General features: G+C 37.5%; 1 protein-coding gene across 6 annotated transcripts in view; it reads right to left on the reverse strand.

Moving 5' to 3' along the window:
* The window catches only part of PPP2R2C (protein phosphatase 2 regulatory subunit Bgamma), a 148,804-nt gene that overhangs the window by 76,476 nt on the left and 55,625 nt on the right, over positions 1–16,703 (reverse strand). For 3 of the 6 annotated variants that reach the window (XM_017824554.1, XM_017824552.1, XM_017824553.1), the window contains one exon: positions 12,078–12,233. The exons of the other annotated variants lie outside the window; for them this stretch is intronic. In XM_017824554.1, the coding sequence (XP_017680043.1) occupies positions 12,078–12,090 (13 nt within the window). In that variant the 5' untranslated portion in view covers positions 12,091–12,233. The remainder of the gene's footprint in view (positions 1–12,077; positions 12,234–16,703) is intronic. 6 annotated transcript variants of the gene reach the window in all.

Below are 16,703 nucleotides of genomic sequence, written 5' to 3' on the forward strand. Positions count from 1 at the left end.
CTTTTATTGGTATATGAAAGCATTTTCATGAGCTTTTGCCACCGTAACCCTCATGCTTCCTGTACTTATCTGCCTTTTTTTTGTCACCTCTTGCTGTGCACTGTCTGTTGGCATGTTCATTTTAATCACCTAGGAGGCATCATACACTATTGTGGCACTGAAGTTAATAAATAACATGATGTCTTTTATTTTGAGAAGTCACAACTCTTAGTCATGATGTATGTTCTACTCACCCAAATGACAGACAGCCTCAAATCAATGTAGTCCTTCACTTCAAAGGTGAAATATTAAAAAATACATATATTTTTAAAGATCCTATGCATCATCCTAAAGCTTTTGACAATCTCCAAGTGCATAAATTCACAAAACACCATGCCTAAAACCTGGCATGCTGTTTTGTTCTCTAGCTGGCATGCAAGTTTGTCCTCCTCACAGTCTGCCTGGCACGCAGTTTGTGCTTTGCAGCAGTACTGAGACCCATTTCTGAACTTACATGGAGCAAATGGATGACATCTTAGTTCCCCTATTCCCTGCCTTCATTATCTGCACAAAGGCTGGAAGTTCTGCCTCAGAATATGCTGCTCCTGAAACACTGTCAGATGATTTAGGGTAGGTTTGGCAGACAATGGTTTCTGAAGTTACATCAGCCTACGTCTGTGCAGTAATTTATATACTGCTAAGATCTAATTAAGTCCATGTATTATTTCATACATGTTTTATTGCTAGCTTTTCTTGTGGAATGATCTTACATGAAATGTATGATACAATACCAGAACTCACTAAAATCAGGAGATAGACATGATCTATCAAAAACCTAAAGAATACTTAGGATACTAACTTCAGATGTCATGTCAGAACACTAATTCCTGGCACGAGAAAATTTAGGCAGGAAGCTTCTGTGAAATATTTTAATATTTTCTTTACTAGATACCAAAAATTTATAAGAGGTAACAAAGGGTAAAACAGTTCTGGAACAGGCCCTAAGCTTTCCAGTGTTTTCAGACTACAGGCAGAGGACTGATGACAGATCACTATCACTCTGGCACCCGTCACTGCTTGGCAGAGCTGTGATGCCACATGGCATAGATATAACATGCATTGTATAGTAGTTCTAAACAAAAATGTTTTAAAGATATTTAAAGATATTAGTAGGACAACAAGAGGACAACAGAAGGCTGGTCTTACTACTACCTCTGCTACATCCCTGCTGTATTCTTTTCTTACATCAGACTAGCAAATTTGCACAAGAACAGTTATGCACGGGTTTTTAATATAAAGAAATTATGTACAGATAAGGTTTGCAATAAAGCTCATCATTCATTCCTCCTTGCTAGTCTCTTTATTACCCTCATTAATATTGCTTTTCTGTCTACAGACCTGTGCCTCCAAGTGCTTCCTCAATTTCTCTCACCTGAATAGGACCATGGGACTTATCTCAAGGGTAATATTAAGTATGTTCACATATTTCCAGGATTTTTATGTATGCATCTAGTCTCTGACTTGCAGAGATCATAACTGGAGCTTTAACTGTCCTTCTCTGGGAATCAAAGAAACGCATAATTTGCCTGGACTGGTGATAACACTTCAGCCTATTTAAGTGCATTCACAGTGCTTGGTAGGAGAAGTTTTATTAAAAGACACTCTTGGGAATCCATATAGTTAAAATTCCAGTGAAGCCACCATATCTGAACAGCCCCCTAGATCTTATAAACACCATGCACATTAAAGACTGCATCTTTAGGGTGTCATAATATCCTGAAATAAGAACAAATGAACTCTTAGCTAAAAAACTACCCAGACAAAAAATGAACTACTAGCAGTGGGGAAAGATAATTACTATTTCACTCTGTTTAAAGAAAAAAAAACAACAAAAGAAAAAGCATACAAGAAGAGCCATTTCACAACTACTTAGCTAGATCTGGAATTTGAGAAATAAAAAAGTGTCAGTTGATGAATTACAAGCTTAATTACATCTGGGATAAGACATTTTAGAACCCATAGGAAAATGATTTGCTGAATGTCAGCATGCTCAGATGCCCACCAGCGAGCAGTCCCTCCTCTATTCCAGGGTTTCAGTGAAGACAACATACATGTCAACCACAGTAGAAGAAACACAAACTAATGAAACTGTGCGTAAGCTATAATTACACTGTCTCAGTGAATGGCACTTGGGGTATTGTGAACAGATTGTACATGTTACTTCACACAGGGCTTAATGAAGCATTCTCTGTTCTACAAACTTCACCTCTTGATTTAATTAACCTTCATACCTATACATGCACTACCTACCAGTCATAAACGTTGGAAAACCCTTAAATCAACTACAATGCTTTTGAACTACATTAGAAAAGTAACAGAGGTTTGGTTTGTGTTCAGTTTGGCAGCTCATATGTGAACAGCAAGCAAACTGTAAGGTTCTTAGATGACAAAAACTCACATGGCGAATTTGGCCCTAAATCAGCTCTCCCAAATATAACATCTAATCCTTTAAATGAAATTGCAACAAAGCAGAATCGATTCATTCACAACAATAAAAAACGACTAAGATTTTACTAGAAGAGAAATAAACACGAAAATAATTTAGGAGGGCTACCTATTACAAGACTTATGGATATTAAAACATTCTGTTTTGCAGAACAAATTAGATGTCTAGCTCAACATCTCAAGTTTGTAGGTATGGCTTTGCACAGTACAAATATATAAAACTGCATCATTTTCACCGGCTCTTAAAAATGGAAAGGACACTCATCATTGTCTCAAATCATCATCTCACAGAGCACAGCAGTTAATCTTTTACAAGTTTAGGACAGAGCAGGCTGCTTACAGCCACTCTGTATATCTCCTGTTAGCCTGCATCTTCTTGTTCTCCTGTACCACTTCATAATTTCCTCCTGTATGAGTATGAATTCTTGCTCAGACTCTAGCACTCAAGGACAAATGCAAAGGGAAACTCTGCCTACTCTTGTGGTGGAAGCAAACCGAAGAGGCAGGGAAACAGTAAACCTCCATTTCACAGTTCTCTGCTAATGAAGGCTGTCCCCATACTTTGAAGGAACAAAGAAAAAGAACTGCACCGTAGAAAGGCACCTCAATGGCACAGGAGCTACGGGGGCTACTCCTGGCAGGGAGGGTTCAGCTGAATTTCTTTAATGAAGATTCAGTAGCTGTGTAAACGGCAAAGCAAAATTGACACACTTTCTCTGCTTCCCTTCCCCCAGGATTAAAGTTTGCATAACATACTTAATATTTTATTTCATTAAAAAATCAAGTTGAAATTACTTAATGCTCAAATTAGAAAAACACTCAGGATTGATTTAGAGAATATAAGCTGCATTGAAGAAATATTAGTAAATTCCACACAACAACAAAGAGCAAGTGAAAGCTGCAGAGATAATTTATGTGAATCTCTGAAGTCATTTTAATAGTACCTCTCATAAAAAATTAATCTGTAAAAGTTAGCAAGCATGACACAGAGGAGGAGAACCAGTGGACTGGATAGAAGTTGGCTGAGGGATAAAAGGGAAAGTTTGCCAGGCACAGAAAATGAGGACTCTGTTTGCATTTTAAAATTTTTCATCCAGCTGTAAAGACTTACATTACAAGCAAAAAGAAGTACAAAGGCCTCCCTACAAGCCTATGAAGCAACACGATTGTTACTTTAAAAAGAACAAAACCAAAACCACATAGAATAAAGCATAAAAAAATTCAACAAAACATAACAACATTTATGGTTACATTTGTCACTCCAGAAGAGAGATTTCAAGGAGGAAGCAGAAACCTGTGTAATAGAGGCCATAAAGCAGGATTTTAAATTAACTGAGAATTCAGCCAACCTTGACAACTTAAACAGAAGGTACCAGATCTGTCCTTTTCCTTCACTGGAGCTACGCTATTCAGTTTACATGAGAATCTCAACCAATGTCAATGTCATTTTGGCATAAAGGATAATAATAATTGTATTTATGATATATCCCTCCAAGGCAGCATGCGAGATCACTCAAGCAAGTTAAAATATGCCATAATACATGAAAACGTTTAATATATTTTTAATCTGTACTTAGTATTTTTCGCTTCAGTAGAAAATGTGTAGGTCCCATAAAGCAATATAGTGTTTTGTCTCATACCGCTCTATTGGATAGCTAAAAAAAAACAACTATGTTGCTCAATAAGGTAACAAGAGGAGTAGCTAAGCATGTTTGCTTACCTCACTACACTGCTGTTAGCTACTGAAGGGCCAGGCTTCACCTTTGTTATTCTCTCCCTAACTTAGTTCTTGGGGTCTGGCTGCATGGTAGTAATTTGAACTTCAAGATACCAAGACAGAAAGAAATACTGTGATCCCACAAAGTGCCACACTCCAGTGAGACCAGGGACACAGAGCATGACAAATGACAGTTCAACTGGTGCTGAACAGTAGGGAGAGAATTTGGTACGGGATATGCTTAGAGCTGCTGTGTTGGTACCACAGATCCTATAGGCAGATTGTCCATCACTACCCAGGCTGGGGGCTCAGCCAACAGGGATGCTCACCTTCAGCAGGGATGCTGAAGGTCCCAGTTGAGCTTTTCCTCTCACCTGGTAGAAAGCAAAATCGTAACCAGTGCCTTCCAACTCCCCTGGGCTAAGCCTAAAACTCAAGTCTCTCAGTTTCCTAAGTGCCTCAACACAGGAAGGGTGCTCACCTGCCTCCTGCCATTTTCTCCTCCTCTTCTACAGCATTACCAAACAAGATGGGCACACACAAGTCATCTTCACACAGAGCTCAGCATAAGCTCAGGGAATTCACTGAGAATCTGTAAAAATCTAAAGCTCAGGATGCTCCATAGATACAGTCGGACTTTGAGTCCATTTCGACCAGAATTAAGTCAGAATTGGGTGACTTTAGGCCAAGGCACTTATGACTTGCATACTTAAGTGCTCTGGGATCTTGTGTTTCAAAACAGAAGCAGCATCACATTTTTTTTGAAACATCTACATGCTATGTGGTACAGACATCCTGTTCTTTGAGATTTAGACAGCAGCACAGACCCATTAACTGGGTATGCACCGAAGAGGACTAAAAAGCGATACATTATTGAGAACTTAGCAATTCTGGAAGCCACATGGCATCAGCTGATCTTTTGGGGATGTGTCCTTGTACTCTCTTATCCTCCTTACACAATGACTCACAAACTCCCCTCACGATACTTCACATGAAGTGAAGTTTGTGTGAAGGTCACTGCTACCCAAGGGAGAAGGCAAGGCTGCTGCTACAACCTTACACTCCAAGACTCTTCACCAGATATTTCCAACTCAAAGGGCAGTATGAGCAGCCAGGCTGCCATAGCAGGGATCTGGCTGTGTGGCACAGTTTGCCACAATATCCTTCAATGCTGTAGCCTGTACACTAAGACAACTAAGAATAGTCCTGGAAGATCTAAAAAATCAAGGAAATGGTCAAAACATGGTGAAAAGCACTCTTGTTCAAACTGTTATTTACAGACTTGAGAAAGTAGCTATAGATTTTATAAACATGAGCATGAAGATGTAGTTTCCTTAGGGTGACCACTTCCTTGAGTGCCTGAAGTTCCTATATGGTCTGGAACAGTGATAGAATAATACAAAGGGTATAATCCTGGACTTATAAGAATTTTGAACTGAACAGGTAGAGAATTAGGTTCATGGTAATTTTAACACCCTCAGATATTGGTAGTGCAAGGAACTGTCCTGGGCAGCACACTGGGTTTGTTAATGTAAAGACAGTGTAAATTTTTAACAGTCAGGACAGTGGCCTCTCTTATTTCTTACAAAATAAAACTAGATGAACAACATGCCAGAATTCACATACCCTAGAAAACACCATGATCTTCTGGGTTTATAATCAGACTGCTCTTCAAAGTCCAAAGTTGTAAACTAATTTATGGCCCCAGTTCACTTGTACTTGCTACTATAGCAAACCTTAAAGCCAGTGAGGCTGATACCTGACTTCACAGTAAGGGCTTTCCACAGCCCTGACTAAAGCCTTTTTTCACCCTTACTGGTACTATTATAGATTTTATTCAGTAATTAAACCTAGGTTTCCCCTTCTTGCTGTTGTTGACAACAATGAGAGGTGACAGAAACACCAGGTGTTTTGTTTTTCCTGAGACTCTGAAAAATTAGAGGTTGGTGAATGAAAGAGTCCTCTATTTGCTTGTGTACCATAACAATAAATAAACCTCGATCTGCAAAAGCCAAATCTGTATTATATGCATTGCTTCAGAGTGCAACTGACTGGAAACATTTTTACTCTGGTCTGCAATTTGAGAATACAGCGCAGAGCAGAATAAAGCCATAGACTTGGAAAAGCTATTTATACTGCATATGCCCGAAGGAGATATAGCTAATAACTAATTCATTTCACATCACACATTTGAATGCAATATGAAAACTTCCCAGTTTCTTATCAGCACAGGAGAAAAGACCCCACTGTGGCTTTCTTTAAAATAATTAAGGATTCTTTACCAAAATATTTTAATCAAACTAAATCTCCACAGTAGTATTTTCTTTCCCTGCCTCATATCTATTTCCTGAAGAGGTCCATACCTATTACTTGATAAAAGCATTTCACAACATAGCAGTTTCCCAAGCTATTAAGAATGCTGCTCATTTTCCTAGATAACACATTTTTTTATCAAATAGTTTTCTATAAACTGGATTAAAATCCAATATATTATTGGGCATATCAGTAGGAAAAATGGGAAAACCTGCTAAAAAATTCGGTGAGCAATGCAACTGTAATATCTGCATATGATAGGGTTTGAGTTCACTTAGTTTTTTGTTGTAGGAAAAACAGATCAGCTAAGTATTATTCCATGGAGTAAATTGCTGAATATTTTATTACAAATGATTAAGAATTAAATAGCAGATAAGAAAGATAAGGATTTGTAGTACTTGAGAGACATCAATAAGCACATTGAGCTTCCATTCTGCTGCAGATACAAAGCAGCAAGCTGGCACAATGCTCAGTGCAGTGACAGACTTCTCGTTTGTCCACACCAACAATTTCTGTTTTCCTTCGCTTTTCTTCCACACGCTGACACCAGGTGTTATAACAGCTTGACTCAAGGAGAGTGTCCTAAGAACAGTGTGGTTTCAAACAATGCTGGTGCCAAGGCAGCATCATAAATAAGCTGGTAGGAGAGGCTGTGAGGAGCCCCAGCTGGTACTCCCCGGGAGCTACTATTGCCATGGGACTCTGCTAACTCTGATAGAAGAATAAGGGCCCTTGTGGACAAAAAAAGAAGAAAAAAAGTCCAAAAACACCCCCACCAATTACCCTATGGCTCAAAGACTTAGCAAACAATGACCCACTATTTAATCTGGGGCTTCTGTTACTTCTTAATTAAAAGGCAAGTTTTTGTTAACAGGTTTTATGCTTAAATTGGAATTAATTTCTATATGAAACAATGTGAATGAACTCCGCCAATTTGTAATTCATAGCCCCTAGGGCCTCTAGTTTTTACTGAGTAGCATGACAATATCCTAATTTTACTTCTACCACAGCAGAAGCAGCATGAAAATTATTTATAACACATGTTAAACATAAACTACAACTAGATATTGTGAGCGTACACCCAAATAAGCATAGTCTGAAGCTCTAACTAAATTTAACAGAAAGAATGCAGATCTCCATCAATAACTCTTCTAGGGTTTGGGGGTTTTCCCCTTTAGCAGAATATTCTGATAGCATTAGGAAGCACAGCTCAGTGACTGGTGAACATCCATTTCCAGAATCAGACCTTTTACAGAGTGTAAAAGGATACACTACTTTGTGTGTGTGCATTGATTTTGTTCAGGAAATGGAGAGAAGCTGACCTGAGGTTTGCTCAGTTTCAGGCTGAGGGAAGGCTTCTGGTTTGTTGTGGGGTTTTTTTATTCTGTTCTCACTTTTGCTGTTTGTTCATTTAATTTCATTATATTTACTTAATTCTGTGTTTATTGACCATGTGCTTTAGTTTGAATCACTGTATTATTCAGAAAAGAAATATGTCCCCACTGCAGAGTAATCAAGCAACAATATATTAACTACTAAGATTACCAAAGTAAGCTATCTAAATTATAAAATAGCAGATAACAAAATGTTGCAAAGTGTAGTTATAAAAGGGCTTAAAAATAACTACTCTGCAAAATAGCTTCAGCTGCTCACTTTTTCAGATTTTACTGTGAGCTAGAGCATGTCCATACTACAGGCAACAAAAGAACATGCAGACTCTACACAACTTCTGAAGACAGAAATGAGTGTAGCTGTTTAGATTTCCAAATATATTAATATAAGGATACAACACCAGCTATTGAAAGCCATTGCTGCTTTTTAATTTTTGCTCACACAGTATTTGAAACTTTGAAGAGCAAATGTGCTACCTCATCATAATATTAACTCTTCAATCATGACTTTTCCCATCAACTAAGTGGAAGATAACTATTTTTATGCTAATATTTAAAATAATATTTATTAATCGCTGCCCCAGTGGAAATTGCTTCATTATATACATAAGTAAAGAAATAAAACCCAAACAGAAAAGAGGAAAACACTAAAATGAAATAAGTAATACTATACTGGATATAAGCCTTTCTGTGTTTTGTTAAAAGGTCAGAATTATCTATTTCCCCAAGGAAACTCCAAGTATTTCACTTTTAACTTTTATAACAGAGACAGTGCAAAGTGTGTAAGTTACCAGAAATGTAAATTCACTAGTTATCAAACCTGTCCATTTTAATGGCACATAACATAGCACTGCATAATCAAAGACATGTGACAGCACATCAGGCTTTTGGACTCTTTGAATATATACTATGACACTGCTTGAGTCAGCACCATCTCCATAACACAGAAAAGTGAAAATGCCTTTTACAAGAGCAAGAACAGAAGGCAAAGAAGTGATCTCCTTCTGAGGTTTATTTATAACCACTCCCTGCAAGGGAACACGGATACTGATCATCCTGTCTCTCGATGATGTACCAATACAGGATGCTGATGTACCAGTACATCAACTTGTCAAGAGCAGCCAGAGCAGCATTAAATAGCAGCAAGGGTTCAGTGATGTTACAGTGCTGAGTACACATAAAAGTTCCCATCAGTTTGCTGGTGCTGAAGAACGAGCGCTTCAGCTGCTATCCACGTTTGTTGTGTTTTCAGATGGGCATGCGGGGAGGTAACAAAAGCAAACACCATGGAACACTGAATCATATTCATTCCTTTTACAGAGCAGGGCAGAATAACACCAAAAAGCTTTTCTCTCCTCCACTCTTCCTTCATTTTAAGGTCTGTCTCACTGTGTGTGTACTACATTGGGACAACCAGTCCACTCCCAAACCAACTTAGAGATTTCTTCTACTGAGCATTTGAAATCTGCATCCTCTCCTACTTGCTTTCCATGATATTCATCCTCAGCACTTTGTGCTGAAGAATTGGTGCTGATAGAATGGTCTGTATATCATCATGTTCTAAGTCTAGCTAGATTCTACCTGGAGCATCTGGAGTTTCATTTTAAAAGGTTTAGTTACATATGACGACCTTTCAAATAAAGCGAGAGCTTTTGGGTCAAGCTCTCAAAAACAACGATAGGAGAAACTCATTTGCCGTTACTATTTTTCAAATTACCTTTCTATACATTTAATTGATTCACTGAGTGACTACCAAGCTAAAGTAAAATCAGCTTGTGATTATACACCTGAATACAAAAACAGATTAGAGATTCCAACTTTTCATTACTTGACTTCAGTAAACACATTTTTCATTTAACATTAGAAATGTCTCTGGGTCTGATACTTCTAAATTCTCTGATTATGAAATTCCTTTCATATATTATCTGGATTTTAAAACCATCTCCAGCATTTTACTACTGTTGTAATACTATCTATGCTAACAGAATTCTGTCATGCTCTAGTCTTGTTGCAATGAGGGGTTAAGGTGAGCATTTATCAGGGGTTGGAGGATACCCTGTCCACATCCTGCACTTCCACAGCAGGCATTAAACTCCAGAGCCTTATTCCAAAGCATATGGTTAGATTTAATTTTCTTTGCCAGCTCCCAGATATTTCCAATGTGGTGTACACTTTTTCTCTTGAGAAGGAATCTTTCTCAAGGCCTTTTCTGTTCAGAAATTATTTTGTTGGCAGTCAGATCATAAATAAAGACAGAAGCACAATATTTTATAACCTAAAACTACCATTAAACACCATCAGAATTTTGTAAAACAAAAAGAATTAATTTATCTCATCCACCTTCTAGGGGGTTGGAACTAGATGATCTTTATGGCTCCTTCCAACCCAAACCTTTCCATGATTCTATGATTCAAATGCTTTGACCTGCCCAGATGTGGACTAGATAGATATACAACAGATATAAAGACTAATCACAAAACCCTGGCAGTGGACAAGAAAGGGAAGCATTTGACACAGACCACTATAGTATGACCAGCATGTCATCACAGACAGCATCACAAAAAAGATCTACTCATCTTCCTGTTCCACTAATGATACACATAGAAAATTACCAATTATCTGTTTGCCAAAGGTATGACCTGTCAATTGAAAAGATAGACATACCTTAAATTATTTGCTGTATTGCACAAATTAAACAGGAGAATTATGGGAACCTTTTATTAACCTCTTAGCAAGAACATATATTTTAAAACAACTACATTCAAAAGGAAAATCATCTAAAGACCAATTTTGCAAGGCTGAACATCAGTGGCATCTATTCTCTAAATCTAATATTCTTTTGCCAGACAACAGAAAACAGATGCTATGTAGATACTTCAAAGCCACATGTAACTCACAAATTGCACGTGACCTACAGAATTCTTTGTCGTGATCATCAGCTGATGGTTTAGACCATGGCTGGTACAGGATCTCCCTTAGCAAGACCTGGACATTCACCGGGGGCCAAATGTGCCAGCCAATATGAGCTTGCAACCATTCACTGCACAACCCAGATGCTCTCCCAAGTCCTTAGTGCACTAGGGAGAAGCCACTGGAAGGGGTTGTCTCTGGGCACACCACCAAAGTAAGGATAAAGCTCAGCATCTGAAGGTGGAGGCAGCGAACAGCTGCAGCCCACCAGGTACCACGAAGGAACTGCATGCAGAAAGTATTCCCCTCATCTCTGGGCAAGACAAGACAGCTTTGAAGACTTTCAACTCAATATCTAAATGATGTAAAAATCAAAATTGTAATAGTCTTTGTGCAACTGGATTAATATTCAACCAATGTCATGCTCATATAAGACAATTTAAAAATCCTGCCTAATCAGTCTTAATTTTTAGATGTTATGGATGATCCAAGCAGAACAATATATCCTATTGGATATCAAAGTCTTTTAAAATGTGAACCAACAGTACCACTTCAAAAACATCTTGAAACTCGTAAAATTCTGTATTTTTAAAGTTATGTCCCTTATAGTTCAGAAAAGACACAGGCAGGAGACAGAAGATTTTCCCATCTAAAACAAAAAAGCAAAGAGAAGTTCTGACCTCAAAAAGCAGCCAGTTGACACCGAGATTGCTTGCTCATTCCAACAGCTAGCTGAGATACCAGAGCAGATATAAAGAAACCTCATTATTAACTATTATTTATTGATCCATTTTTTCTTTTGATAATAGAGCTGTTATTTTATAGACAAAATCTATGCTTTGTTAGAACACAGTCTATTTTCATTTTATGATTGTTGAGCATAAAAAGTAAAATGAAAGTATGTGTAAAAAAAGAAGTGGAGTTTTGGTTTAGGTTTTCACTTTCTTTTTTCTTTTCCACAAGTAGTTAAAACCAAATAAAGTTGAGCTGCCAACAGTCCCACTGTCTACCTGCCACTGAAGGCAAGTTTGTGAATCTCAGGAGAGGGTGAGTTCCCCACCAAGCTGCAGACTCGTAAGGAGATGTCAACATCAAATGCCAGAGTCAGGCCAGAAGTCTCTTTTCAATTAATTTTTTTTTGAGAGTACTGATGAAAAGATAGTCCACAAGAATGAGGACAAATCGTACTGTCACAACTACCCAAAAAGCAACAGAATCAAGAGTCAAATGAGATCAAAAACGGTTAGTATACATGACTGTACCTTGGTCTATCATTTGGAAGATATAATTTATCAGTGCAAGCAGTGCAGCTTGTCTACTATATATAGGGCTAAACCCAGATGGATTCAGTCAAGGAAATGTGAGGATTCTAGATGCCACCAGAGTCGCCTTGCGCACAAGCTTCCTTATAGCTTTCCCTAAAAAACAAAGAAATTCAAGACAAAAATGGTGAAAACTTTCCTCATCTAAGGATAATTTTTCAAGCAGGAACAAAACTGCTGACCCTGTAAGCAAGCAAGCACCTTGTTCTCCCAATCACTTTCAATAATAGAAAAATACTTCCTCAGTGGACATTCCCAGACTTATAGGAGTGTAAGTCACAAGCTGCAGCCCAGATATTTCTAGCTTCTATATTCACGTACATCAGTGTAATTAGCTGAGGCTCAGGAGAGTTTCCTCCCTCATACTGCTAACCCCAAAGAAGTAGATACTAACTTTAGAATTACCAGTCCTGATCTAAGTCACTGAAATAATTAAGTACCTTGAATATTCCTTAATGTGAAACCCATTGTATCGCTGTTAAAGGGATTCAACTCAGATTAATCAATTTACCTTCCATCAACAACAGTTCAATTGAATGCTTGTTGAAGCAGAGTTTGAAGAAGTACTAACTTCTTCAGTTAATAAAATTTAAAATGGAGCCCAGAAAAATCAGTCTACAGGATCTAGAGAACAGGTGCTCTTTCCCTTTAAAAGGTATGATCTTCCTAGTGAAAAAGGCAAAAATTATAGGAAAAAAAAACACACAAGCATATTTATTTCAGAGAAATGAACTGTATTTCTGTCATCAGAACATAAGGAGATGGAATTCAGGAACCACATTTTATATTAATATTGGTATTCAAACCAAAGCAGTCCAAACTACCAGCCTCATTCCAGGTCTGTATAGCATCAAAGAGAAAAACCTCATGGATCCATGCAGAAATATATTCTTCATTTTAATTTACATCTTTCACTTTTCAAAAGCCTTTCTTTTCTAGGAGTTACATAGGATAGCAAATACATGCAAGCACTGAATATGAAAAAAGGAAATCTATTATACGTTCCAGGGTGATTTCAATGCTTATTTACACATGCTTACATTTAAATTTGCAGAGCTTTGAAATTCAGAAAGATGAAGTGCTGTATCAAAGCAGTTCTTTTTATTAAGGCATTTGTCATTGTGTGAATCTAGTCCAGACAGCAGCAATCCATTCCAGTTAGTTACTCAGGTCTGTATTTGTGTGCATCATGCACTCTCATGAGAGAGTTTTCTTTCTACTTATGCTTGCACTATTTAAAGCAGTACTTTTAATAAACAGTGAATCTGAATCAAGCCCATGGTACTCTTTTGGTGGAAATGGGGCAAGTCCTCTGGGTATGTAGATCATCATATCTCTATTACATAATTTCCAAAAGCAGTGGAGGTACAATACTTACACCAGAAGAGGGACTGCTGTACATCACTACTTCAAAGATTCAGTATAAGCAGTGAAGAACTATCAGTATGTGTATACAACACGTGAATGGTAAATAAAGTGATATGTAGCAAGCCACGCCTTTGAACAACCCATCAGTGCAGAGAGTACTCTTTATATAACCAAATTTAAGTACACTTCCCATCCCTTACATTGCAATTTCCTTAAAAAGGCAGAGCCCTACAAAGTGAAATCCCATTCCTTACGACTTGCCTTGCAAGCTGGGTGGCAAGTAGACATCAGCAATCACTAGCCAAAGGCAATTTTTAGGTGAAGTAATATAGGAATAAACATGTACTTGAGATGTGACCCAAAAAATTACTAAAATTAATATCTTGTATAGATGTTCTTAAAAATTATTAAAATGCAAGGGTCACTGCAGAACAATCTCTCGAGAGCTCGAATATTCTTGTCCGCTTTCTGCCTTAACAATTTTAGATGCTCAACACTTTTTAAATTATATGATCAATGACTCTTTGCTCAACAAAGAACAAATTAAGCTATCTCCAGATCATCTATGTCAGCACTGGAAGACCTCATCAAAGCATTTCTTTTCAGAGAACAACTATACAAGAGCTCTGACAAGTGTCATTTCCATCATTTCTCTAGGAGCCATTTGTTGGGGTTTTCCTCTTTTACATTTCAAACCATCAGCCCTTAATGAACTCTCCGCATCCCCATCATCGAGTGAAACTCCACATCAGGGACAATAACTGTCACTTAAATACTGGCAATGTGTTTATGAACATTTTGATTTTGTAATCACCTTCAGGATGTCTTCCACGGTATTTTAGTATCCACAACGGTCACAAATTAGCATTATTTTTCACAAGTGCCCTCCATACATTTTAAATGCATGCCATAAAAAGGCTATGTCCAAGAAGAAAAAACTCTCATTCTTTGCTTTCCATCCTGTATTTATTTATAGTTGAAAAATCAATATAAAATATCCCATATTAATTATAATGCAAAACTATCTGCCATACTCTAATGCTATAATGCCATAACGACTGCTAGTCATTTGTACGTATCTCGCAACTTAGTATATAGTTCTCTTCTAAAATAAGTTAAAGAATACTAATAAACAATAAAAAGCTCATCTAATAATAAAATGCTCAACTGAAAACATAAGAAGAGAAAACATCCGTGAACTGTGTTATTAGAATCGCACCTGTAAAAATGTGAAATACCACATGTATTAAATTTGGCAAACCAAACCCAGAAACTCTAAAAATATTTCTTGATCCATCCAGATTTTTCTAGGGTTTTCATTTCACTGAAAAATGTGGGAGATTGTCCCACGAGTGTATGTTTAAAGCACAGATTTGACATAAATAAAAATTAATAATTGACCTAAAAAGACTTTAGTCTGTTTAGCTAAATAGTCAATGGGGAACACTCCATGTACTACTTATTAGGGTACAGGAATCCCAGTGTAATAAATTAAGACTTGCTCTTTATTATAAGCAAGGAAGAGTTTTACGCTTCCTTTTAGTTTGCTATGACACGTATGGTTTTGCTCTGCTGGTTTTGGGTCTGTTTTTTTTTCTTGGTACTATCTTGGTAGGTGGATTTTTGCTTCTGTTTGATGAGCTGATGCACATCTTCATCTTGATCTCTTGCAAAGTCACGTACCACATGCGTTCAGGACCTGTATTTCCTGAACATCACAGCTGACTGCTTTACTATCCTAGTGGCACATATGCAGCACACTGAGGTTTTCCTGGATGTCCAGTAGCAATGAGGAATTCAACCACTGAAACTGAGCTATTACGGAGGGGGGAAAGCTCACCATCTCTACCAGCACCATTTAAAGCCTCTCCAAGATTCAACTTCATCACTTTGTTGCTATTCTTAGTCAAACCCCTGATAAGGGAGGTGGTTTTGCTCATAGTGAGAGTAGAGATATCATTATTCACTGCCAGCATTTTAGTCCATGGTGGGACATTATTACCTGCATACAGAAAAAAAAGGGATAGCACATAAAGCTTTGGGACAGCAAACAAACAAACAAAAGCTCTCATGACACTTCTGGGAGCAATAGGCAAAGGCTTTTTCAGAAGATCCTGCTACCCATAGGGAAAGGACTGTGACACTGTATTGTATAGGGCATGCAGAAAAAAGCATTCCAAGCAGAAATCTTTACTTTTTTTGTCCAGTTATTTCCATATTCAAATATGTGTTTCTACATACTTATTGTTATCAGGTATACTGTCTAGATTTTGATGGACTTCTAGTATGTAGCACTGTCTTCTATAAGAGTCATTTCTAAATTGAAATTTAAAAGTTTTACTTTTGACATAGCCATGAGTTCAGCAGTAAGTTGCTTTCTGTAAAAGAAGCTCTGTTTTTTATTTGTCCTGCTGATACAGTTGCAGGCTGGGTAGATAGAAAAACCACCTTGCCTCAAAGCCAAGAAGCTCCATAAAACCTGCAGAAGACTCGCAAAAGTCCGTCCCTTCTTTTGTCTTCGCCTATTAGAATATACCTCTCTCTAACTATCTAATTTTTCTTTTATCCTTGTATCACTGCAGCTACATATCAGCACCATTAGAACTTCTAAATTCTTCTACATGATCTAGCAGTCTTCCAGAATTTTCTGATTAGCCAAACAGCAACACTAAAATTGGGCAGACAACCAGCAGTCTGTTGATTTTCTATAAGCAAATAATATCCTGTCGGAAACATCCTACCTTTTAGTAACACAATGAAAAACAATCAAAAGTGGATACAGAATAAGAACACCAGATAATGTTTTAGCTAGAAATTACTGATACCTTTTGGGTGATAAAACAATATAGAGAAATTAGTCCAGTTATTCAATTTTTAACATAATCCTGAAAAAGAACGAGTGCTATTACCACCATTACTAGCATTTAGTTACACATTAGAATATACATCACAGGCATAGACTGTGATATTTTCTCGAAACTCAAATTCTGCCGTTGTCCCAACCTCCTTAGATTCTTCAAGTCAACAATACCTGCTCTTTTGATACAGCTCTAGCCTTTGTGACCGATTTCTTATTCTGGGCTGAATCATCACAAAAGCCACTTGATTGGCTAAAAATAATAAAAAAACTGCTGAATACCATAGCAACTGCCTTGCAGCCTTGCTAACATGCAGGAAGGATTTTTTACTTGAACAAGA

The sequence above is a fragment of the Lepidothrix coronata genome, unplaced genomic scaffold, assembly GCF_001604755.1.
Source record: "Lepidothrix coronata isolate B3197 unplaced genomic scaffold, Lepidothrix_coronata-1.0 Scaffold111, whole genome shotgun sequence".
NCBI classification, from domain to species: Eukaryota; Metazoa; Chordata; class Aves; order Passeriformes; family Pipridae; genus Lepidothrix; species Lepidothrix coronata.